The following is a 26,088-nucleotide window of genomic DNA, read 5'->3' as shown; positions in this document are numbered from 1 at the left end:
GGGGTAAATGTTTTGATTTGTTCTGCATTCCATCCATCAGCTGTGTGTCTTTTGCTTTCTCACCCTAAGTGTGCCAGGTAGGCCCAAACGTGGGTCATAGGCTCACTGCACCACTGGATTCAAGCTAGCCTGGCTGATGACGGGTGATGCCCCAAAACTGGTCCCAGGATGCTTGTTTCTGGTCCAGGGAGGACCTGGCTTGGCAGTTCGGTTTGGACTGTTCCCATGAGTCACAGGGTCAAGTCTGATTTGCATATGGCTGGATATAAAGTGGGGTGGCATGGTGAGCAAAATAAAGATGGATTTAACTCAGATCTCTTGACTGGAGGGGGGTGAATGTTTTGATTTGTTCTGCATTCCATCCATCATATGTGTGTCTTTTGCTTTCTCCCCCTAAGTGAGCAGGGTATACCCAGATGTGGGATCCGGGCTCACTGTGCCACTGTATTCAAGCTAGCCTGGCTGATGAGGGGTGAAATCCTGAAAACAGTCTTAGGTTGCTTGATTCAGGTCAAGGGAGGATTTGGTGTGGCAGTTCGGTTTTGACTGTTCCCATGAGGCACAGGGTCAAGATTGATTTGCATATGGCTGTGTCTTAACTGGAGTGGTATGGTGTGTAAAAGAACTATGGATTTAACCCAGATCTCTTGACTGGGGAGTGAATGTTTTGATTTATTCTGCATTCCGTCCTTCATTTGTGTTTCTTTTGAGTTCTCCTAAACACAGCCTTCATTTTCAATAGGGTCTCCAACCAGTAGCCAGTGAGCTACTGTAGCTCTCCAGCTAATTCTGAGTACCTCACCTGTGTGCACCCGAGCCAATTAAATTAGAAAGCTTTTGCTTGGTTGAATTAATATTCATATTAACCCCTTCCGTGCGGCCGCGATTTTTCCCGTGTGCGGCCGCCGGCCGAACACGGGCGGGCCATGACGAACCCCAGCCGTCATCAGCACACGAGCACTGTAGTGCATGACGGCTGGGGTTCGTCACCAGCATGGAAGGGGTTAAATGAATGGGGATTATACAACACTAATAATATTAGTAGCTCTCAATGCGTTTCCTTGAACATAAGTAGCTCTCAGTACACTGTTTGATTCTTCCACTTAGATCATCACCTCAGTATGACCTGCATATGACTGAAAAAATGAGTGGTGTTTCCTAATAAGATCCATCCAGAGTCTTGGCTGGAAACTAAAGATGGCAGAGAGCTTTGCAATCTCTGTGGATGGAAGAAGAACTGGCCCTATGTTTGTCCATGCTGATGCCTGTTCAAAGGAAAAGAACAAAAGCACCCTGAAGCTCCTGCTAGAATCTTTAACTGTGTGGCTTAGTAAAGTGTGGTCCACAGTATCAAATGTTGCAGAGGGTTCCCTCTGAATTACTGATTGTACACTCCCTGTGTCAGGTTGTCAAGTGCATTCAGCATTACACCTCCCGTACTAGGTCTTACTCTAGATTTGCAGGTTTGTGATTAAGGATATTTTTTTAATCGCAAAATGTTTTCACAGCTGATCGTCCATTTCATTCTCCAAGAGTTTGCAGGCATCTGGAAGGTCAGCAATGGCTTCTGGTTACTTGGATGTGCAGGGTAGACAGTGGGGTCGTTCAAAAGGGTTTTAACTGGGTTTTTTTCAGCGGTGTTGGTACAGTCCCTTTTGATAATGAGTCATTGAAGAAAGGGATTAAACAAGGAGCAGACAAGATGAAAAACCTACGCAACAACCATCTGATGCCAGGTAATATTCATGTTCTGGGGTTTTTAGTTTTCTCATCAGAGGGTCTATTGGCTTGTCTGATGCCAGCCAGAAAGTATAAGAAAGGTTGGACGAGACTTGGATCTACCCCAGGGTAGTCATTCCTTAGTCTTATGTGACTAAGCAAAGTGCTGAAATTACCCCTTTTGTGGACAAATTTAAGAGATACGTATTTGAGGCAGAAAGAGGAATATAATTCACCTCAGTGCCGTTTCTTATAGTCCCTATGCATATAGTGGATAGTCAAAGAGTGCAGAGTGTTTTTAGCCCCACAAATTAATTCACTAAACACAAGTGCGTACAAAGTAGCTCTACACATCACACAATGCTAGCAGGCGTCAATCACAGTGTCACCTGGCCGCAAAGGGGTCCTCCAGAACACGTGTGCCACTTTGTTTATCACCACCCGGGACAGAAAAGCAAGGAAAGTGGTTTCATGGTTTTGCATTATTGTACTTGTAGTTTGCTGATCCTGTTATTAGCAAAGAATTACAAGTCCTTGGCTTCAAAGAAAACATTCAACTCCAAGGCGTAGGAGACTGAGAGAGCTTCAGAAGGAGGTATAAGGCTTGAGTCACCCTCTAGCCACGCGTCCCGGTCGCATGGACAAGAAGGACCCGGCACATGCGGGTACTGATGTGGTAACCACTGCTACACAGAAAGCATAAATAAGCAAGCTGATCAGATATCTTTTGGGATTGTTTCCATTCCTAACTCTTGTCTGGAGTCTGCTAAAGGAATCCTGATGTAATATGGAGTCTGTAGTGCAGCTGTTCCCTCTATAGCACTGAATTCTTTCACACTCTGGCAATGCCCTTCCAATGCATTGCGGTGTTGCTATAACTACCAAATATGCCTACGCTGGTTCAGTAAAGCCTATAATGCCCAGGCTGCGGGTGCCGCTCTTATGCTATGCCTTGCAGTGTCAAAGGTAAAGAAGTGTGAGGGCAACTTGAGAATACAAAAACATCAAATAATATATTATATGTATATAGACCACCAAAATCAGGAACTAGGCAATCATAGTTTCAGAAAAGAAACATTTCCAAACAGAAATTGAAACAGACACAATTACATTATATTTTACTAAATGCATACACATATTGTTACAATAAAACCTAAAAAAGGACAATCCCTCGAAAGTAGATGGTTCTATCATCCCATCTGCACCAGTACTGCCTGAGTCAGCACTGGACTAAAGGTGTCCCAGACATCTGGAAAAAGCGCATTTACCACTGTGCCTATCTATCTTCTACCACTAATGAGACAAGATATTAGGGGCCAGATGTAGGTAGCCCTTTACAGGTCGGAAACGGCCGAAAATACTGATTTTCGGCCGTTTCCGACCAGTAAAGGGCTATGGAGATGTAGGGGCAAAAATAACTGTACTTTTTCGGTAATTTTACCGAGTCGGTAATTTTACCGAATCGGTAAAATTACAGAATCGGTAAATTTACCGATTCTGTACATTTTACCGATTCGGTAAATGTACCATTCGGTAAAAATACCGAAAATGTATTTTGTGATGTAGGTAGCACTTCTAACAGTGCTACAGGGCCTTTAGAATTCGGTATTTACCATGCAATACAATTGCATGGTAAATTACGAATTCTTGTGTACATGCACATCTGTGCATGTACACCTGTGCCATGTGGCACACAGACATGCCCTAAGGGCATGTATGTGTGCCACATGGTGCAAAGCCAGTTACAGGGGTGCAACAGGGTGTCAAAGTGACACCCTGTCCCCCTTAGCAATTCGGTATTTTTACCAATTCGGTAAATACCGAATCAGTATTTGCTATTGAATCCTATGGGCTTCAAGGCCCATAGGATTCAATAGCAAATACCGATTCGGTATTTACCGAATCGGTGAATACCGAATCTTACCGATTCGGTAAAAAATACCGAATTTTAACCTACATCTCATTTACCGATTCATAAATACCGAATCGGTAAAATTCGGTATTTATGAATCGGTAAATGAGATTTACCTACATCTGGCCCTAGATGTGTACCTAGTTTAAGAAATTATAGATGAACAAGGGAATTTGGAAAACCTTGGGCAAAAACGAAATAATCACCTTTCCCCGCTGTTCAGCCAGGTATTGCAGCCCATCAACTCTCAAACGAAACAGCTTTCTGAGCCATTCCCCAGTATTCATTCCATACTATAACGTCAGAGCATTTTTCAGAGCTGGTGCCCTTGGATTGTTAATCGTTGCATCCGGATTAACTCTCTACAAATTAATACTAAATTGGAACATAGGCTTGTGTATTTAGACCAAGGACATATTATGCATCTTTGGATGTACTGTGATAATAACTGGTAATGTGTTGTCTCTTGGTCAAGTGAACTTTTTCTATACACACAGCTATGACATGTTGTACTTTTGTGAGGTCACCACGAGCACCCAGCACTTTATTTCTGTATTATTACTTTTTCTTACAAAAATATGTTTGATTGATTGATTAGTTATGCTGCTTGTATCTGTTCTCACATTAACTATAAATACATTTAGTCTAGCAATGTTTGAACCTAGCTAACTGAACCTTTGTGGAACTATTGTTTCATCGTAGAGCCCGGTCAGTGCCTGGCATGGGTGCAGCTTCACTCAACCAGATGTGCACAGTGCAGAGGGGTTTCTTTAAGGAAATTGTATTCTAACACAGAACCCAGACGTTTGTGCTTTGCTCACCGTGGTTTCACAAAGCATTGCCCACTGCAATCCTAAACAGGTGGCAACACCATATTGAAATGTATGAAATGAAATGAAAAGACAATTTATATAGCGCGATGGCTACCCTGTTTTGAAAGTATGCTCTTAAACCATTCCCAAAAATTGACATTTTCGTCATGGGAAAACTTAAATGCTCCTTTCAGGGATGGAGTAAGGTGCAGTGGTGAACACAGTGGGGAGTTGTCGTGTGTGCTTTAGCCGAGTTACTCTTTTGATCAACCCTATTTGGCCATGGGTACACTTTCTTACCCACTGGAACTCCATGTAGTAGCTATGAATGGAAAGCTCTCCTTCATCAATATAGCAAGGGCAGACTCCCAGTCTTTTCCTCGTCCTATATTGTAACACACAGAGGTTTATAGAAGTACCTTGCAAGCTCGTCTGTCCTTGTCTGGGCTCAGTTCTAGCCCAAGCACCGGTGGCTGGACAGTATTTATAGGAACGTTCACCTGCTCTCTTCACTATCTCTTATGATTTAAAATCCACACTTGTATCTCAGCCGTCATACTCAACTTTATCCAGAGAGGAAATAGACCTTCTTAAAGTTAATTTACAACTTGTTATGCCTCATGGTCCATCACCCAAAGCAGATTTCCATGCACCATCACCCAACCCTGCTCAAATTAAAAGGCATGCTATCTACTGCATGCACAGTACCTACACATGCATTTGGACTTTCTGGACACATGCAAACTAAGAGATCATTCTGGTCCTGACATAATTGAAGCAAGACCACTGGCTACAAACCAAACCTCTTCGCCTGGAAAGGGCTCTCAATGTGTGGCATGGAAAATTGTACTAGTGATCATAGAAAAACTACATCTGCCCTACTGATTCTCTAATTTTATTTCCGACCAGTACTTTCTGGTCCGAATGTCTTACCTCCCGTAAGGTTATGCTTACAGTAATAATTGTATATCCAGCCCCCTCCTCAACCATGATGGATAGTTTATCAGACAATTCACTGACGTGGTCTTTAGCCATCCAGTCAAATTGGTCTCATCACTGACTTTAGCCCGTATGGGCCAACAATTTCAAGTGTACCTGAAATCACTGGAATTTACCCAGAATGAGCAAGGAACTATGAACATGGCTGGTTACAAGGCAAATGTATTACTCCTCGCCCCCTCTGCCAAACTGGAATTGTGTTATCTCCTGAAATGTACCTCCTAACCAAAGGGGTCATTATGATGGCGGACGGACCTGCGTCCGTCCGCCACCTCAGAGGTGGAGGGCCCATCCGCAGGGGCAGCGGCGGTCCCTCCGTGCGAATTAGGATGTTACCGCCACCCTGACGGTCACATCCTGTATTTTTAACATTGCTGCGGGTGCTGCTTAAAGCAGCACCCGCCGCACACCCACCGCAATGTTAAAACTGCATGCAGTGCATTTGCATGCACAAAGCGGCAGGCACTGCTGTAGTGTAGTTCCTAGTTTCCCACTAGGCCCTGCGCATTGGAATAACATAAACAGTAGTATTGACGTGGAACTGCAGATATTCCAGGCCTCCACTGACTATGCTAAACTTAATTGGGTTGTGTTACCAACTAGCTCAGAGGTCACTGGAAACTTTCTTCTCTGCATAGGAAGTGATCAGCTTCCTTGGCACAGACAAGAAGGGATTCAGTTTTCCAACAACCGTGCAACATGACAACTTTGCTCCTCAGATCAAGAGTCAATCTCTAGGGTCGTGTGAAACAATAGACATGTATTTCACTCAGTCAGTCTAGTGCAGTTTACTTTCACGAGATGTAGAGAATAGAGAGACGGGCGTTTGTCAATAAAGGGTTAACATTTATTGAACAGTCTTTCTTCTCGTACAAGAGAAATGTATTGCCACAATTGCAATAATTGTTATTATAAAAAGTACGTACAGTAAGATAAGTATTGCGAAATAGAACTGTAAAAGCATTGATATGGTTTCTTAGCCATACAATGGTTTAAAAGTAATAAAACATATATACAGTCATATATACATTAGGCTAACATACTCAACTGGTGCTTCTAACTAAGCCTACCCCAGTGTGCCTGACCTAAGCCTAACACGTGGAAGGGGAGTAAGTAAGTAGCTTTAAGTTAAGTTGGTTTTGCCAAGGTTTGTTTCAAGAATTCTCGTCTAAGGGTTTAGTCAACACCATACCTCTGAATAGAATGATGGAGGATTGGTATCTCCTTCAGGGGTCTCTCTCGATATCCCAGTCACCCGCGAGGGTAAACCGGAAGCGCTGGGACTGGATTTCTCTGCACGAGAAAGGCAGCGGCTCTCTTCAGCGCGTCGAGGAAGGAGGGGTGACAGCGTCCGCGGGCAGCTGGAATCTGCTGGATGTCTTCGCAGAGGACGGCTGTTCAGCTCCTTAAGCGTACTGCACCATAGTTCGCGCTGTAGCGGCGATAATGGTAATCAGCAGCTTCACCACCACAGGATAGCAGGCTGCAGCGACAGAGTGCTAGATTTACCAACACAGGGTCATGCAGGCAGCTGGCATCAGCAACAGGCAACAAACTCGCTTAAGGCAACGTTGGTAATATTTATACCTGACAGGTGCCGGGTTTGACGCAAATTTGCTGGACATAAGACGTCAATTAAAGATGTCACTAGGAAGTGACAGTTATCAGTTGCTCATTAGAGTTCCATTACTAATCAAAACATAGCAAGCGGGGATTTCCAGGTTTGCTAAGTTTTTATCTTGTTGAAGAACTCGGAGTGTTATCTAGGAATATCAGATAGTGACTGCTGCTCTGTCATTGCACTAATTGGTCGCAAAGGAAGTAGCAGAGAGTCATGCTGGAATGTGGGTCTGTTCGTGTGAGGCCAGAGATGACTTTTCAGAAAATCGCACTTGAACGGTTATGCCAATATAGGGAATAAATGGATTTATAGCCGAATAGGGGCATAAGGTCACAGTATCGATCAGGAACCTAGATAAGCACGCAACACCCACTCCACGTTTTCATGTCCATCAAAATTACTAAAACTAAGCAATAAGATGCATGTGTAACATTGCCCACCCCAAAATACATAAATGCATTCGAAATAGGCGTACTTGTAATACATGGAATTTAGGTACTGTATGTTTTTTAAAAGCATAGTAATCATTCAAAAAGTATTGCATATGAGATCAATGAACGATTATGCAAAAAGAATTACACATGAAGTATCTCTGACAGAAGAAAGGCGAGATAAATCATCACATAAAAATGCATTGTAATAACATGTGTGCTAGAGGCTGGTGTAATGTTGTTATGTCTCTAGATATGTTTAGAAATAGAAGTGTGAAGCTTCTGTTCTCTAAGAATAGTTTTTACGTTAAGCAAAGAATTGTTCGTGCCAAAAAAGGTCAATATTAGAAAAATTGTTCAATTCAAAGAAAATAGATTTTCCAAAGCTCCTGGCAGTTTTTGTTGATCAAAACTGAAGGCCGAATTCAGAGTTCATGGGAACGCTGTGTGTCGGAAAGCTTCTCAAAAAGTTATTGTTTCTCTGTGGGTGAGAACATCGTATCAGACAGGCTCTCAAAGAATTGGTCTACAAATTCAGGTGATAGTTCAACCAAATTAGATAGCGCTGTAACTTGGCAGGTGTGAGAATGATTGCTGTCATCGAAGGCAGGACCAGCAATGCTCACAGAACGTTGTACCTGGATGATGTTGCTTTTGTCACTCGCTCCACTGTTACCACTTGGCTGTAGTACAGGAGTCTCCACAAATGCCATCATCAGGATTGGTAGCCGCTGGGGACAACACAATGCGTGAGCCGTTATTGGACTGAGCAAAGTATCGACGTCCATTGGTACTGCTGATGGAAGTGAAAGACAGATGTCCAACACGCATTCATCGCCGCAAAGCATACACCGTAGCACAGGTAAAATGCAATTTTGCCATATCGGTCTGAATGAAAGGAACCAGGTCATGTTTAGATCTCTCAGCCTGGCCAATCCGAGGACGTTAGTTATCCTGTCCCGGTAGCGCATTGCTAGGATTGTCTCTTCCATTCCCATGGGAGCTATGTCTGAGCCGAGGCTTGCCATAACGTAGCAGGAGGGTCAAAAATAGAATCCCTGCAACGAGTCCCAAAAATAGTGGTATGCCGCCAAAAATGGAGTGCACAAAATTAGGAAAGATTCCCAAAATTGCCTGGAAGGGTGTTAGCAGTCCCGTAAAGACTGTCTTAAATATGCCTGGGATGCTTGTTGCACTAGACATGTTAAGGAGTTGGCTGAACATTTCTACGAAATGCACAGGGCAATTTGTTGATAAAAGGTCATGAACCTCAGTAGCCGTCCTTGCGACTAGAAGATCATACGTCTCTTTAGATGACGTTATAGGCACTGTTGTCTGTAAAAGTACAGATTTCATTTTGCTTAATGTATCAATTCGTATAGAATAGAGATTCAGACGAGGCCAGAGGGGAGTCACTATGTCTGGAGGCCCGCTCGGGAACAATGCTTGCATACAACATTTGACCATGGACGTAACTTGTATTAGATAACTTTTCCCTGGCGTCAGGCCACAACATCTGTGATCCGTTCTAAGAATGTAACTCCCGTTTGCGAGTTGCATAAAGAAGGGCTCTATCTGAGTTGCAGGTGTGACTAGCTGGTGGCATGAAAGGTTGTTTGAATTTCCATCACATGCTCCGTGTAAATTAATACCCTGACACAAAAGTATACCGCTTAGTGAGTGTTTACAGTTGTCACCACTAAGAAATACATTTTTGTCACTGTCACTATAGCAAGAATGAGTGTATGGTAATTTCCATTCGGATTTTACATATCCTTTACCCAATTGTTCATATTGGCCAGCAGGTATGTACTCAAGGCACTTTTTAAATCGGAAAGTTGTTATCGGAATTGTGATAATTCCGTGTATTATCCATTCAATGACAGGACTCTCTGACATTGTCAATGGTAATCTCTCGAGTTTTTCGATGCTCAGAATTGTATAGTCTGCTCCTTTCTGTGCCAAACTGATCTGTTTATCAGTAAGGTTAAAACTGGAAAATAATGACGTCGTGTTGATTAAACGCCAAGGCACATAGCCTGAACGAAGATTTTGCAGCGTCCAGCCTAATTCTATAATAGAGCGTAATTGAGACTGGCCATGTTGTAACATTAGCAAATCTCTGTCTATCACATCAAAGGCAGAGGATACAATATTGTCCAAAGAATGTATTCCGGAAGACAGAGTCGTTAACCCATTGTCTACCACAGAAAGTGATTTCTCCAAATTAATACGATCAATTTCTCGTATTTTTTCAGCAGTTTCAATTTGCTTTACTTTCCAAGCCTCGTTGTAAGCAGCATAGATACTGGTCGCTATGAAACGCTTTTGACGCTGTTTGCGTGGTCCAAGAATGAAATCGCGCAAATCAGCACCATCTTTTAGTAAAGACAAGTGTTGCTTAATTTCAGCCAGTGTGGACGAGGTTAGCCATTCAAGGCAGAGTTTCCCTACACTGTATGTTGTTATAATCCCTGGATGTTGTCTCTGGGAATATCTAGGGTCTAATCTGGTCATTTTTAACCCCTGCGTTTTATTCAGGAATCTATCTTGACAGCTATTTGTGTCTCTAGGCCAGATTAACCACTTTTTCCAATCAGGATGTGTTCTGTTGAAATGTAAAATTTGTGACACGTCTAACTCAATATCTGTGGTTGCATTTTCAGGTATTGGCTTTGGTATAGACAGTGTTTTAAGGTCTTTGATTTTAGCTAAGCCAAGACAAGATGTTTGGTGTATTGTGTCATTTAAAAATAACATTTGTTCTGGTATCATGCAGGTTCTAAATAGTGCTTCTATGCCTTGCACCTGCCAATCTTTTGTACCCCAAATTGTTTTCGTTTCAATATTATTTTTCCAATAATCAAAACCAAATGTCATCATTTTGTCATAAAATGCTTCTGAATATATCAATTTAGAATTTGTCAGCATTGTTTTCATTCCTGTTTTATCTAACAGTTTGTAATAAAACGTTTCTGCATCACTGGTGTTAAACCCTGAGAAGTATTTGAATTTCTCAAAAAATGCTTTAGAACTGCTTTTAGGTGGTGTAGCACAATGTTCCCATTGATTATACATAAAAACATTTCTAGGCTGTGCAGATTTATGCAAGTAATGATCCCCATAGTGGGTGTAACAGAATAACTGCTCATAACTAGATGAACCTTGTAAATAATCATGATCTGTGAATCTAGCTGACATTACTAAATCAGACATCATGTCATTAATACTGTTAAAGTCCCAATCATCAGAGAATGTACTTGGTGTCACAAAGTCACTTAAGGAAACCTTTAGTTGATGTGGATACTTCAGGATTTCGACCGGACCATATATCTCATAGTCTGTTTTCTCCCATACTACCCCACCAGGTATTGGAATTGCTGTGACATTTACTGTTGACAGTTCTCTTTTCTTCACGTGGGATGATCTGTGTGGTTTCAGGACTAGGTTGATGTTCTGACTTGCTGTGTCCATTCAATTGTAATGAACTTCCCTAAAATTAAAACTAAAATTAGGCATAGTAGGAGTATGAATACCCCTGAGATAATCCAATGCTCAATCAACGGTGAATCCAGATATAGTTCTTTGATTTGTTGAAGGAGTCCTGTTCTTTTTTCTTTAGAATACTTTTTAGTTTCTGGCATCACTTCGGGGTCATTTAAATCTTCAGAGAAGTTGTCGAAGTTGATGAAATAACCAGAGGCAGTTCTGTCAATTGAAGGGATTGTTCTTTCAATCTGTCTTTCGGTAGCACTTTCTGATGCCACATTAGTGTAGACTGGTGTTGTTTCTTGACGAACTGTTTCAATCTGTGTTTCAAGAGGCACGAGTTCCATGGCATTATTGCATAGTCCTTCATTGTGCACTGCAGGCGGATCGAATGTGATTAGTCTTTCAGTTTGAACCTCTTGGATTGTTGCAAGTTTGGGTATTCTGTTGTTTCTTGGGAGTCCACTGGGCCTACTGTTGATTATAGGCCACATGCTTGTGGTTTTACCAGATCGATAGACACGACTCTGTTCTCCTTTTTACCAGCAAGGGGCGGTAGCACAACTGATCTTGTTCCGGTGACTGCCAAGACAGGTACTGCTTTTCTGTAAGAAGGCCCAAATTCCTTCTTAACCGCGATCTTTTCTCTGACTAGATCCCCAATCTTTGGAATCCAGACAGGCCTTGCTGGGGCTGTTGCGGGTGGTGCCTCGTCAGTGGTACATTTGTCTGTTGCTTTAACTTTATGTTGCTTAATGATTTTCTTGTTTCATTCAGTTCCTGTAAAACAGCCAAACGGTCTTTTACATCAAAGTGCGTTGTTTCTTTAATTCCTGGAATAGTGGTAGTTTACTAGGTATTGGCGCCAATAGGGGATGTGCACCTGTCCAAGATTTTGATACTCAATTGTAATGGTTATACGGTGCTACAAGGAGAAGAGAACCACTACCCTCTTCTGGTTTAGGCAAAGCCACAAAATTGTTTGGAACTCCTTAGCACACGTTAAGTAAATTATATTCAATCTTATACATGTGTTTTCACCATACAGTTCACATAAAATTGAATTCTCAATCCTTTTGTTCAGGTTTGTAGCTTTATTTTCAGGAGACGTCACAGCCAACACGTGTTTCGTCGGTTTGGGGAATGTAACCCCCGACTTTCTCAAGGCTATTCTCCACTCTTTCCGTAGATATAATTTGAGGTGATAGTTCCAACCCTCAGTGGGGTTCTTGTAAAGATGAGGAAAATACAAAAGAATTTTCTTTCCAGCGTTGACCAAGATGTTGGTTCAATCTCGGATGAGCTTGTTGCCGTGTTCTTGAGCGGGAGATAATAAGTCCCGTCTGCTCCGTATATGTTGCAACAGAATAGCCTTGAGAAAGTCGGGGGTTACATTCCCCAAACGTGTGCTAAGGAGTTCCAAACAATTTTGTGCGTTGTTTCTTCTTGTACCACTGACATCTGACTATCGAGGTCCTGAACGTGCATTCTAATTCCGAACAATAGTTCGTATGGGCTGAAACCTTTTAGAGAATTTCTTGGCATGTTGTTAAGACTAGTTTGGACACTTATTAAATGTTTGACCCACCCAGCGCCTGAACCTAATACCTTCGCTGTTATAGATTGCTTTATGTCACGGTTTTTTCTTTCTACCACACTATTCCCTTCGGGGTGCGACGGACAAGAATACCGCAACCCAATTCCCATGCTGGCCATGGCCTCCTTATAAGCTCGAGAGCTGAAAGCAGGACCCTGATCAGAATGGAACGTGGTAATTGCGTATATGCCGATATTGACTCGCAAATCTTTTATAACCGTTCTAGCGTCAGCCGAGCGCTGGAGGCCTCATTTTTTTAAGTGCTTTTCGTCTTAACTGTTAATAGGACGCAGGATGGGGTGTAGGCAGCGTTACGCTCTTTCTGACTGGTAGCCGGTAGCAAGGTTCGCTACTGCGATCCCTATTGCAGTTTTCACAGTTGTTTGCATATATTTGGTGTTCTACACTCATTCCCGGCCACCAGAATACTGATTGTAATTCAGTCAGTGATTCCTTGATCTCTCCGTGCCTTAGACCCAAACCCATGTGTGCGTCTGCTATTAAAAATATTCTCCTGTTCATGTTTGGAATTACTCTGTCCCCCACTCCAGGGATTCGAGCAAAAGGAACGGAGTTTGCATCGAGTATGTATGCATAATTGAGTGGATAGTTTACGGGTAGTGCTGCACAGTCGCCTTTTACGGTCGTTTTTACTGCTAGCATGGTTTCCCCGTCTATGTATTTATCTGTACGCTTTTCTGTGGCTACGGAAGCCGGTTTAGTTGCTTCCGCGGTGGCTGTATTAGCCAATGAATTCCCTGCAACGTGAACGCCATCACGTTGAAGACTCTGCGTGAATCACGTGAGTCTTTTGTAGTTCTTTGCTTAAAAGAGCTACCTCGTTCCAGAGCAATTTATGCTTTATTGTGGCACCTGTGTCATCTTTGTAGTCGTTTTCGATCCAACTCTGCAGTTTATTGTTGTAAGAGTTGACGCAAAAATGAGAATCGCACACTATAAGTGTCGGGAATTCGCGTTCTGCATTTTCGAGCGCCATCTTTAAAGATCTGATTTCAGTTCTCTGAACCGAACAGTTTCTTACAGATTCAGTTTTTGTTACTTTCGGTCTGAATTTAATGCACAGCCAACAACCTTTAATGATCGCACACGCTGCATTGTAGGATTTTCTCTCTACGTTGAAATGCTGTACAAAGCTATCTGTATAGATTATACAGGTGTATTGTGGGAGAGGCAGAATTTCGATTGGCAGAGGATATTCTTCTTCATACTCTAAATCATTCAGTTCTTCAAATTGCGGGGCGAAATAGTATTTCACGTCTTCTGCTCCTAGAGAATCTATGCACTGTATCCATTTCGGATCCAGTGACACTGTAGGCAAGTTTACTGGGCTGAATAGCGCCTCGAAGGCGGATTCCGCTGTAAGGATATTAATCCGTTTGCCGTGTGCTAGTTCTCGTTCATTTGCTAATGCGATTTGCACTGCGTTCACAGTTCTTTCTGTGTGACTGAATGCTTTTTCTGCTTGTGTGTACAAGTGAGATTTAATTGAAATGGGTACCTTTCCTCCCTCATTAGAGGTTAGGTACGTGAATCCGCATCTTCCTGGGATGACTCGGATTACAAGGTCGATCGTGTTGTCACGTGTATCTAATTTAGTTTTTGCTAACATGTCTGTTTGCAGTGATCTCAAAATTTCTGTGTGTTTTTGAGTCCAATTGATTTGTTTTAAATCAGGTTTAATTAGTTCGTAGAGAGGTTTAACCCTCTCTGCGTAATTTAGAATGTAAGTTCTCCCGAAATTCAGAAAACCTAGTATTGATTGTAAATTCTTCAGCGTTTTTGGAGCTTGGAGTACAGCGCACTTCTCTAAGAAGTTGTCCGCTAGGCTTTTTCCTTCACTTGATAATTCGTACCCTAAAAACAGTACTGTCAGATGGGCAATTCTGGACTTTTTAAAGTTGAATTTGTAACCCTCTGCTGCGAACCCAAGTATAATGGTGTTCACTCTTTTCAAGTGAGTATCCAAGTCGTCGTCTGTGAGATAAATATCATCTACGTAAGACAATGCTTCATCATCATAGATTTGTAGTAACTCTGTTACCCTAGCTGAGAATAGTCCTGGGCTGTTCTTGAACCCCTGTGGGAGTCGACAGAATTTTTTCTGTGACCCAAATGCGGAGAAAGCAGTCAAATATCTGCTTTCTGGTGCAATGTTTTGACAAAAGAAGCCATTAGAAATGTCTAATGTCGTTTTATATTTTTTCCTAACTATGTTATTCATTAGGGCTGCACTATGCGAGTTTTGTACTGCAAAAGTTTTGCAACATGTATTAAGATGTCTGTAGTCCAAAACTAGACGATATGAATTGTCTGGCTTGGAGACAGGAAACAAAGGATTGTTCATTTGAGAGGTGCATGTTTCAATCACCCCCTGGTACTCAAGTTGATCTAAGATCTCCCTGACCTGTTTTTTAGCTTCTTGCTTTATGGGATACTGCCGTTGGGCAGTTGGTTCACTTTTTAATTGGATTTTGTGAGGCGGTGAATCCTCATCCCATCCTACATGATTTTTATATAATGCAGGTGCCTGGGCTACTGCCCATTTCCTTGCATATGTATATTTTTTGTGAATCGGAATGTGATTCGAGAAGGCAGGCATAATCACTTCTTCGCCACGAGGGCACTCCCTGACAAACTCTGGGGGCCAATCTTTTTCAGCTAACAGAATATCATAGCCTTTTGAGAGCTTATCCCAAAACAGACCCTTAATTTTCCTAGTCTTATCACCCTCTATACGCAATGTTATTTCGTATATTTTATGGGGCTCGCTAAGCCTGGCGTCGGCAGTTTCAACTTGAATGTATTCATTCGTGTCCACTGTCTCCAGATGACTCATCAAGATCTTGCGCGCTATACTGATTTCTGCTGCACTGTCCAACATTGTCAATGCCCACTCCCCGTTTTTCAACTGTGTCCTCAGTATTCTCGGCATGGTTGATTACTCTAATACTGGCTACCTTCTTTTTCTGAAATTGAGATTTCTTATTTTGAGCAGGTTCCTTGTCTTTGGACTTGGTGTGCTCTCCTGGGTCTGACCGTCCTCTTCTTTCCGAATTCTGTGGAAGAGATCGAGAGGGACGTGTATCAATACTTTGATATCTATCAGGTTTTTTCAGATTATCCCTATTCCTAAGGTTATATCTTTTCTCAGAGGGCTCCCTTTGGGGAGACTGGCGTTCTCGAGTCGGAGTTCTTTCCCTCCGTCGAGGAGACCTTCCTCTGGACTGGAAAACTTTTTCCTTGGGAGTGGATTGTTTATTTCCATCCCAGCTCTTTTTAGGAGTGTTTGAATTATTTTTAATAAATAATTTTTCAGGATTTTCGAGCAGTTGGGGCTTAACTGGTTTTCCACCCAAGCTGTCTCTACCTAATTCTTCATAGCATTTTTCTATGATTTTTGCAAGCTCAACAGGATCTTTTATATCTGTTTCCTTCAACTTCTGGCGAATCGCCACAGATGCTGCTTCTCCTCTAATGTTGGCTAATAATATAGCCGTGACCTGCTTGAAGTCTTTCAGTAATTTCATACCTAGATTTAAAGCGGGCTCTGGACCGAATTCATTTTGAATCTGTTTTAGCACTTCTGGTATTACCGCCATAGACGGAACACCATGTGTTTTTGTGTAAATGGAAGCAAAGACTGTACCCCAAGTGTCACAGTCCTCCACGTGTGGTGCGATTCCCATAGGAAGGCAGATGGTCAAGATTCTGTGTTTCTCAATAGGGGTAGTATCAGGAAATACTGCCTCTATTTGAGTGATCTTCTGTGCTAACCAGAAAGGAATTTGTTCCCGTTTTACGGGTGTTTTACCAAGACATGACTGTATGTTCTGTGGTGTAATTTTATTTGTGTTCCCCTGATGAGGGGTCAGCTGTGGTGTATTAACAGCTGGCTGGACTGTTGCAGTCCGCATTACATATTGGACTAATTGCCTATGTATTTTTATTAATGTGTTTAGCTGTACTAACAGCTCTTCTCTAGACATTTTTGCAATGTCAGGATGTGGTGTGTAGCTGGCTAGAACCGGCCACGTGGCTCCTGGTCTACCTAGTGGACCGAGCCTAGTTATGTGATCATTATGTTTTAGGGCGCCATTAAACCAGAGCAGGTGCTCTTGAAATTTAAGTGGAATTTCAATCTCCTCGAAAGGAGCGTACTCTTCCGGAGGTTCCTCTATCTTGTAATAGTGAAACTCTTTTGTTATAGCGTTTACCGCTGGAAAGTTTATCCATGAATAGAATACCTCTGTCTGCCGATACTCGTGAGACTCTATCACGAAAATTACTGTACCACCCTGAGGTGTCAGTCCGTTTCTTATAAGTTTTGAAGTTATAGATTTTCTTAAATGTGCCGGGATGATTATTGCATCCGGGTCTGTGTATTCGGAACCTTGCTGAGTCGCATCTGCTGCGGCCCCAGAGGTTCCGTTATTTTCTACTGACATTGTATAAATGCAGGTTTTGCAGAGTAGGTCTCCAAGGAGACAAAGATTAGGTGCACAATATTTTGGAACACTGTATCCTTCAACGTTGAATAAACCAGAGCTTTACATAGGAATCTCTTCCTACTAAGGTCGGGCGGATTTTAACCTTTCACCCACTCCAGACGTCTATTGGAGTATTTACGGGAGAAAGGGGTGTGAAATATGCACGACTGAGTTACTCTAACTGTCTTGCGTTAGTTTATCGCCTTACCAAACGTTTGGGCGCCATGTAGTGTAGTTCCTAGTTTCCCACTAGGCCCTGCGCATTGGAATAACATAAACAGTAGTATCGACGTGGAACTGCAGATATTCCAGGCCTCCACTGACTATGCTAAACTTAATTGGGTTGTGTTACCAACTAGCTCAGAGGTCACTGGAAACTTTCTTCTCTGCATAGGAAGTGATCAGCTTCCTTGGCACAGACAAGAAGGGATTCAGTTTTCCAACAACCGTGCAACATGACAACTTTGCTCCTCAGATCAAGAGTCAATCTCTAGGGTCGTGTGAAACAATAGACATGTATTTCACTCAGTCAGTCTAGTGCAGTTTACTTTCACGAGATGTAGAGAATAGAGAGACGGGCGTTTGTCAATAAAGGGTTAACATTTATTGAACAGTCTTTCTTCTCGTACAAGAGAAATGTATTGCCACAATTGCAATAATTGTTATTATAAAAAGTACGTACAGTAAGATAAGTATTGCGAAATAGAACTGTAAAAGCATTGATATGGTTTCTTAGCCATACAATGGTTTAAAAGTAATAAAACATATATACAGTCATATATACATTAGGCTAACATACTCAACTGGTGCTTCTAACTAAGCCTACCCCAGTGTGCCTGACCTAAGCCTAACACCTGGAAGGGGAGTAAGTAAGTAGCTTTAAGTTAAGTTGGTTTTGCCAAGGTTTGTTTCAAGAATTCTCGTCTAAGGGTTTAGTCAACACCATACCTCTGAATAGAATGATGGAGGATTGGTATCTCCTTCAGGGGTCTCTCTCGATATCCCAGTCACCCGCGAGGGTAAACCGGAAGCGCCGGGACTGGATTTCTCTGCACGAGAAAGGCAGCGGCTCTCTTCAGCTCGTCGAGGAAGGAGGGGTGACAGCGTCCGCGGGCAGCTGGAATCTGCTGGATGTCTTCGCAGAGGACGGCTGTTCAGCTCCTTAAGCGTACTGCACCATAGTTCGCGTTGTAGCGGCGATAATGGTAATCAGCAGCTTTACCACCACAGGATAGCAGGCTGCAGCGACAGAGTGCTAGATTTACCAACACAGGGTCATGCAGGCCGCTGGCATCAGCAACAGGCAACGAACTCGCTTAAGGCAACGTTGGTAATATTTATACCTGACAGGTGCCGGGTTTGACGCAAGTTTGCTGGACATAAGACGTCAATTAAAGATGTCACTAGGAAGTGACAGTTATCAGTTGCTCATTAGAGTTCCATTACTAATCAAAACATAGCAAGCGGGGATTTCCAGGTTTGCTAAGTTTTTATCTTGTTGAAGAACTCGGAGTGTTATCTAGGAATATCAGATAGTGACTGCTGCTCTGTCATTGCACTAATTGGTCGCAAAGGAAGTAGCAGAGAGTCATGCTGGAATGTGGCTCTGTTCGTGTGAGGCCAGAGATGACTTTTCAGAAAATCGCACTTGAACGGTTATGCCAATATAGGGAATAAATGGATTTATAGCCGAATAGGGGCATAAGGTCACAGTATCGATCAGGAACCTAGATAAGCACGCAACACTGCGCGGTGCCTGACGCTATGTGCAAGCAAATGTAGGGGTACCATAGGTGCACCCCCACCCCCCCTTCATCCTGGGGGCCCGCAACAGGCCCCCAAAGAAAAGACCGTATGCCTTTTCGTGGCGGCATTGCCGCCGCTGAAAGGCATGTCCCAAGGCTAATCCTAATATGGCTGGAGGTGTCTGACAGACACCGTCACCATATTAGAGCTTTTCCGCCGCGAGACCGCGGCGGAAAAGCTGCGGACGGTCTTCCCGACCCCCCTGCCATCCTAATCTGGCGGGGGGTCTTTTCTGACACCTCAGCGGTGAATCCGCATCTTCCGGGCCGGCGGTGGCTTCCGCCGACCCGGAGGATGCCGATTCACCGCAATCCTAATTGGCCCCCTAGTTGGAACAGTCAGGGATTGCTTTTTACATTCATACTAATAGCTCCTCCAATAATAAAAGAAGGACCTATGAACCTCCAGAGTTTACCTTCAAGCCTAAACTAACGTGCTGAAGCTACTCAAAATTCATATTGTGAACAATCTCGCTCCTGCCATCTAGGTGACCTTCTAATGCTTCTGATAAGGCATTCCCAGTTGAACTCAAGGTAAAGCAGCATTATCCTCAAGGCCGGCACATTGATTCCCCTCTCAGTTGGTTATTCACCTAAGACATTCTGGCAATGCCCCCATCATAGACTACACTAATCCCTCTCCTTTAGCAACAGGTTTTCCAGGAAGTGACTGGGTACTGCATCTAAAGTGTCCCTAAAAACATAAGGTTGTGCAGACGCTCTTCTGATAGACTCTGGGGTATCTTTAGATTCAATACAAGGACTGAAGCATTGCACATAAGGCTGTTCCCCTACGTGGAGTGCAAAGCAGTCCAAGTGGGTTGAAATGATTAAGTGTGCAGAAAAGAGATTTCCTGTGGCGCTGACCACCTAGATAGATTGGCATGTGCTTCTTTTACATATACACACACATATATGCACACTCACACACACACACACACACACACACACCTAGGTACTAGTCATCCGGAAGAGGAAGAGTGCTCCTGGCCCACTGTCCCTGCCATTGGGAAGAAAATTCCTGTGGAACTCTGCATTCAAGCCAACTCTTTAGTTTAACCCCACCATACAACACCAAGTTGATGACTTTCAAGGATGCGTAATAAAATGGCATGGAGCGTGAGAGATGTATGCCTTCAGCTCCACCTCCACACTTTCTCTGGTACCTTGAAGAGTGCTGCATCTTCGTCTCTGTTGTAGTCCTGCTTGCCCGCGTGCTTCCAGGGTATCCGGAAGATGCTCTTCTCATCGTTCTCCCACACCAAGCCCGGGTACTTCCCGCAGTCGATCTGATCAATGAGCCACTGGCGCAGCTTACCATTGCCACCGCAGCTGCTCACCGGTGAAGGCATCCCACATCCTGACACCTCCTGGTGCATCTCAGTGTGACACAGCTGAAGCCTGGAGAGGGGAAAGAAGCACAAGTCATCAATTGCCACTCACTAGAGTGCAAGCCTGGATATGCCTTCCTGGCTTTCCGGGTACGCAAAACATGCAACGGTATCATGTATTCTCTACACAAAGAGAGTGCTCAAATTTTAAAAGCTACTTTGAAGAACTTAGATTCAGACTATTCATTCTATTATTTATTTTCTATTAAAAAGGAGTTGACTTGATATATTTGGTTTGCAACAGCTGGCTAAAGGGAAGATTTCCCTATAGCTACAGCAGGTATCTTTTCTACCACTGCCTTGGGGGCTCCCATGTTTGTGCCATATATTGATGCAGGTCCAGTTAAATTATGCGATTCTGCAGCCACAGGGTTTTCCAAATAATTATTGATGTGCTGCACTTGACCTACCATCCATCGTCTGCTGAATAATCTGCAGATTTTCACAAAAACACTTTGTTTCAAGCTAAAACGGACCAAAAGTTACTAAAACCACTACCGCACACCTTGCCTTACAGTTGCAGGTCCTATCTAAAGGTACTGGTCACCTTTCAGTTGCTGATGTCTATATTGTGAAGATAGCGTTAAAATCTATATATATAAAAACGAAAATATGTCTGTTTGTCCTTTATGCATTACTACACCATTCATCCGATCGCCATGAAACTTTGGGAAGTTGTTGAGTACACTCCCGCGAAGCTTTCTGGCAAAAAAAAAAAATGTGGTTAAATATCGGCCCCCGGCCCCCCAGGGCCCTCATAATCTTTCCAATACTGAACGTTTACAGTTTAAGGTGTGACTCGCTTTTGCAATGACCATCAACAAAGCACAAGGACAATCGCTGCAAGTGTGTGGACTAGATTTGGAGATTCCGTGCTTCTCACATGGACAACTGTATGTGGCCAGCTCACGCGTCGGGAAACCTTCTGATTTATTCGTGTACGCACCAGAAGGAAAAAAAAAACATGTGCCCACAAGCACTCAAATAAATAAACAGAATTAAAACAACACGTTAAAATGTTTTCCATATTGAAATGAATAAGTTTCAATAACAATGACACAATGTAAATTGAATGTTATCATAACAAGTTTCCTTAAATTTCCTTTCTTCTGAGATCGCAGCAACGCGCGACGGGTAAGCTAGTGTTTAATAAAAATGACAGATTAGTGAAGTAATACAGCCACTAAAATATAATTTAGTCAATCCTTCTGCAACATGTGGTCCTCCCCTGCAGCATAATTACAGTTGCCCTGTTCATACGTATGTTGTCTTTAGGTATCCCTGCCTAGGGGGCCCGCCTCTCCTCAATCCAAACCATTTTGATTGAGGTCATTCTTTCTAAGATACAATAATTGATAATGCCTCAGATTGGATGTGACAGAATGAGGGCTAGTGTATCCAAGAAGAGACCTGGAGCTGGGCTGGTGAAGTTTGTCAGTAACTGGAGCAGGGACCTCTTAATGATTTTAGGGGTCCTTGGCCCAACGTATTTTGGGGTTCCTGTTCAGAACAGCTTTGATTTTATGATCCAATTTCAGCGTTTTCATACGCTCTTTGGCCAGGTGACCAATGCTGCACCGGCTCACTGGTCCAAATTCTAAATGTGTTTCTATTAGTTAGGGATTATGATGTGTGTTTTCAATATTGTAATACAGCAGCAGCTCACTCATATTATTGCAAATAATCCCTGCGAACGACTGGCATTTCTCATATGAAAGGTCCTGTTTTGATTTAAAAGGAGCTTGTTTTATGGATGTTGCATGGTGCTGAAAACCAGATAAAATTTCTCTGCAACACGATTGCAATAGACTCCTACACATCACTCATATTAAAAATAACTTAAAGGCAAACAGTATTTAAAACAATCTATGTTTAAGAATCATTCAGGATCATCAGGGCAGGACTGTGTGGAGAACAGAGCTGGATCTAGGATCTATCAGGGGCCCCCAAGAAAGGCTGGGGCACAAGGTCAGAGCCTACTTTGCCCACGGCTTAAAACAACTCTGAACTAGGGGGGAGGGCAAATCGTAATCTCTATCGATCCCATACACCCAGACGGTGCAGCGAATGCATTCAGCCTTAAAGCTATTGAGGTCTGGATCCAGCCCTGCTCCTCAAATGATTGTGTTTTTTTTTTTTATGTGAGACTGTCCACCAGGATGCAGGCCAGACTTTCAACCAAATTGAAAGTGGGGAAACATGAAGGATGCTGAATAGTCAGGCTTTTCTTTTTTCTATTTTACAATTAATTCATACTATGCAATGATCTACCTAACGCAGCCCTCACCGGTGCATTCTAGACATAAGTAAGTAAGTAAGTAACCGGTTCATATACCCCTCAAATGTCCAAGGGCGTCTTGGCGCTAGCTAGTATTCCCAACACAATTGCAAACAGCAGATGGTTTTAATTGGCGATCTGAGAAAAGAGCCAGGTTTTTAGTCTTTTCCTAGAGGGAAGCAAATTGGATTGGGATCTCAATATCCAGGGCATCGAGTTCCAAAGTTTAGAGGCACAGAGCGAAAAGCTCCTGCCGCCCCATCTTGCCCCATTTATTCTGGGGATGGCAGCTAATTTAGCTGAACCTGATCTGAGTGTACGCCCTGGTGGTGTGGCAGGTAAACAACTTTCGAAAGTACTCCGACCGGACCTGTCCGGTAGAGAGCTTTATGCGCCAGAGACCTTTCAATTTTATCCTTCAGCAGCATTGCACTTCGTACAAAGCTTATCATGCAGTCAACTAAGCACAACTTTACCGCTTAAGTGCAAGCACTTTCACCATGAGCTGCTCCACAGACCCTAATCTGTATCGTTAACATTATTTGCATTTTTACAAAAACTTAGAATAAATGTGTTTAAATTACAGGAGTTGTATGTGCGTGCGATGCATCACTTTGGACTTCGGTCACAGCAAAGCACTGAATGAGGAAGAAGAATGCGACACATTGCGCTGCACATGGGGACCAGAGAAGCGCAGTGAGTGTGACGTCTAGCAGCTTTCTCAGAATGTCACATGGGGAAACCTTGATGGTGCCTAAGATTTTACCAGGTACACACAGAGGCAGATTTATCAATGAGTTGCGCCGCGCAAGAGTGACGCAACTACTAAGTCACATTTATCCAGCCACTCAAAGCCACCTTGCGTGGCCCTGCATGGCGTGATCAATTTAGAGTAATGCTAAGCGGTGCAAATCGCTGCCTTGCGATACTCTGCCCCACGGAGGTGTACTATGGGTGGAGCATGGGTGTTTCCACTCATCCATCCATGGATTTTGGCGCATTCCCAGTCGACCTGGGAATGCGTTGAAATGCTAAGCCTCCCAAGGTTCAGCGTAAAAAGGAGAAATATCTTTATTTCTCCTTGTTTTTCCCTCTTTCTAGAAAGAGGAAAACGACTCAGAGGAATGTGCAGGAAGGTGTCCCTACCTGCACAAAAACAACCTGTCTGCAACGCAGGCACTCGTCCACAGGTGCACGCGTTGGCGCTAGGCAGCACAGGAGAGGACAGGAATGTGCCATCTGATGTTAAATATGGAGCTTTCCTGCCCTTTTCTTTTCAGGCAGTGCTGGAAGGTGGATTGCAGCACTGCGCTGCGCGAAATGTTGATGAATGAGCCCCACAGTCTGAGACCAAAGCATTTCAGATGCATTGTAACAACTACAGTTGACTCTTACTCCAAGCCAGTAGCAAATAATATACTGAAACTTTTTCAGTAACCGAGATCCTAAGACAGAGAGCCTTGTGGGTAGTTTAGAATATGGGTCGCCATTTGGGGATACCACAGACATTTGGGTTATAACCGCTCTGAGGACATGATTGAAGCAAAGGTAATTCCACTGTAGGCCAGAGAGGGACTCAAACCATGTCTTAAGTGTACATTAGAGAGAGCGGTATTTAATTCCAGGAAAATTGAATAAAGCTTGCTAGAAATCTTTGCTTGACGTTCAACTCCAGAGAATTGTCTTGCGTACACTTGACTTCGTTTTTAGTTGCTGTGACTTGCGGATCCTTTCTCTGTAATGTTATCCAAATTCACCCATATCAATCTGTTCTTTACTCATATTTTATGATAAAGTCTGGATTGGGAGGTAAGGACAAACCTTGAAAGTGTTTCACCGCCAGCCTGCACCAAGTCTAACTCTCTCCAAGGAGATTTGGGGAGGCTTTCAGCCCACAAGAGTTTTCTAAATATTGTATTTAACGATACAATGTTCTAAACATAATGCTTTCCAGGCACTTCTGAAGAGAAACCACTGATTTAGCCCAATAATTATGTGTCTGCCCAGTTCCCAAGAACAATATGCCTCTGCAGCAGCAAATCAGATATCTGGCTATATAAAACTGTGTGCAACCCAACCCCCAGGACTCCTTTGAGGACTGAATGGGATGAGGATCTCTTGAGCAGCCAGCTCTTAAAGCACCACCGTCTTCCTTCTAGACATTGTGGTCCAAATGGCCAAATCAGCCATACTGCTGAGTTCTGGCAAAAGGCATCTAAATATGGCCACCCAGATCAATACTCTTCTTGCATGTTATGACTGGTATGGAAAAAGAAGAGTCTGATTGGCCAATAATTTAGTAAGGATCACTGGTCAGGGTACATACAGTCTGCCTGCTGCTAAAGGGGGCAGAGTCAAATTGCAGATTAGGGACAGGCACAGATGCTTAAGAAAGTTTCTGTTACTCTGACTTAAGGCAAGGGTTGAAGCGACCGAGAAATTAAAAAAGGGAGAGTAAGACTGAGTAAGACTGATAGAAACACGCCACAGTCCATTTCCCGTTAACGCAGCCAGTTCAGAGGAAATGTGCTCTATTGAAGCAAGCATGAGTACATCGGCCCCAAGAAGTGAGTGAGTCGTTTATGATTCATGAGTAGAAGTGCTGGTGTCCCGGATAGAGGCTGTGTGCTCTTCGGTGGGTTTCTGCTGGCAGAAGTACGCCTACACTAGGGCCGTCTCGATGGTCTACTTACTCATCGCATGCCGTCAGTTGAGGCAAATCTAAAAAATGTCAGCAGATCAGTCACCTGGCCCCCAAATTCCCCAGCTAACGTTTCAGTAAAAAAAAATGGTTTTGTTCCTCTAAAGCAGTTGTGTACAATGGTGAACCAAGAAGGCCTGGTTCATCCTAACTTTTCAAAGTAATCACCACCATTTATTGCCATCTTATGCCAACTTACCTCACTGTTTGCTGCTACAGATACATGATGCTCCTGGAAACTGGAGGCCTTTAAAATCTGGCCCTCATGGACAAATGCTGGGCAATTATAGGCTGACCTGCCATGCAGTTCAATGTCCCTCAAGCAAAGTGCTACCTTGACTAGTGCTGTCACTAAACTTTGAGAAATTCCCATCAAAACAGTCATGTGTGCTTCAGAAAAAACATTTCAACATCTGCCCTGTTGTAGAGAACTGGAGGAATGCAATGAGCAAGTGAGGTAAACTGAGAAGAAGTTGACAGGGTAAAGGGAGGAAGAGACTTGTGGTGAAAGATCAAGGAATGCACCCGGCGTAGCCAGTATATATATATAAATCTTTATTCGGCTTATTCACAGTGAAAAAACCATAAAAGTACACAAAATATCAAAGCACAGTAAAAGTAAACATGTTACATATGATTCAGATAAAATTCATTTCACGGTTAAAATAGATAAGTTAATCAGAAAAAATGTGCAAAGTACGCTTATTCTCAGACTGGCAAGGTTTTTCAAAGATTCTTTCTATGCTTCATAATGCACTTTAAAAAGTTGCTGACAAAATAACAGACATTCGGTGTTTCCAACATTTGCAGTCTTAAAAGAGCAGG

The 26,088-nt window shown here is 43.0% G+C and overlaps 1 protein-coding gene across 2 annotated transcripts in view; it reads right to left on the bottom strand.

Annotated features, from left to right (window-relative positions):
• IRF4 (interferon regulatory factor 4) overlaps positions 1-26,088 on the bottom strand; it is a 96,345-nt gene that overhangs the window by 61,553 nt on the left and 8,704 nt on the right. For both annotated transcript variants that reach the window (XM_086965051.1, XM_086965052.1), the window contains exon 2: positions 20,060-20,294. In XM_086965051.1, the coding sequence (XP_086821177.1) occupies positions 20,060-20,272 (213 nt within the window). In that variant the 5' untranslated portion in view covers positions 20,273-20,294. The remainder of the gene's footprint in view (positions 1-20,059; positions 20,295-26,088) is intronic.

The sequence above is a fragment of the Lissotriton vulgaris genome, chromosome 4_1 (assembly GCF_964263255.1).
Source record: "Lissotriton vulgaris chromosome 4_1, aLisVul1.2, whole genome shotgun sequence".
In the NCBI taxonomy this organism is placed as follows: domain Eukaryota; kingdom Metazoa; phylum Chordata; class Amphibia; order Caudata; family Salamandridae; genus Lissotriton; species Lissotriton vulgaris.
This window is presented reverse-complemented; position numbering and strand designations above follow the sequence as displayed.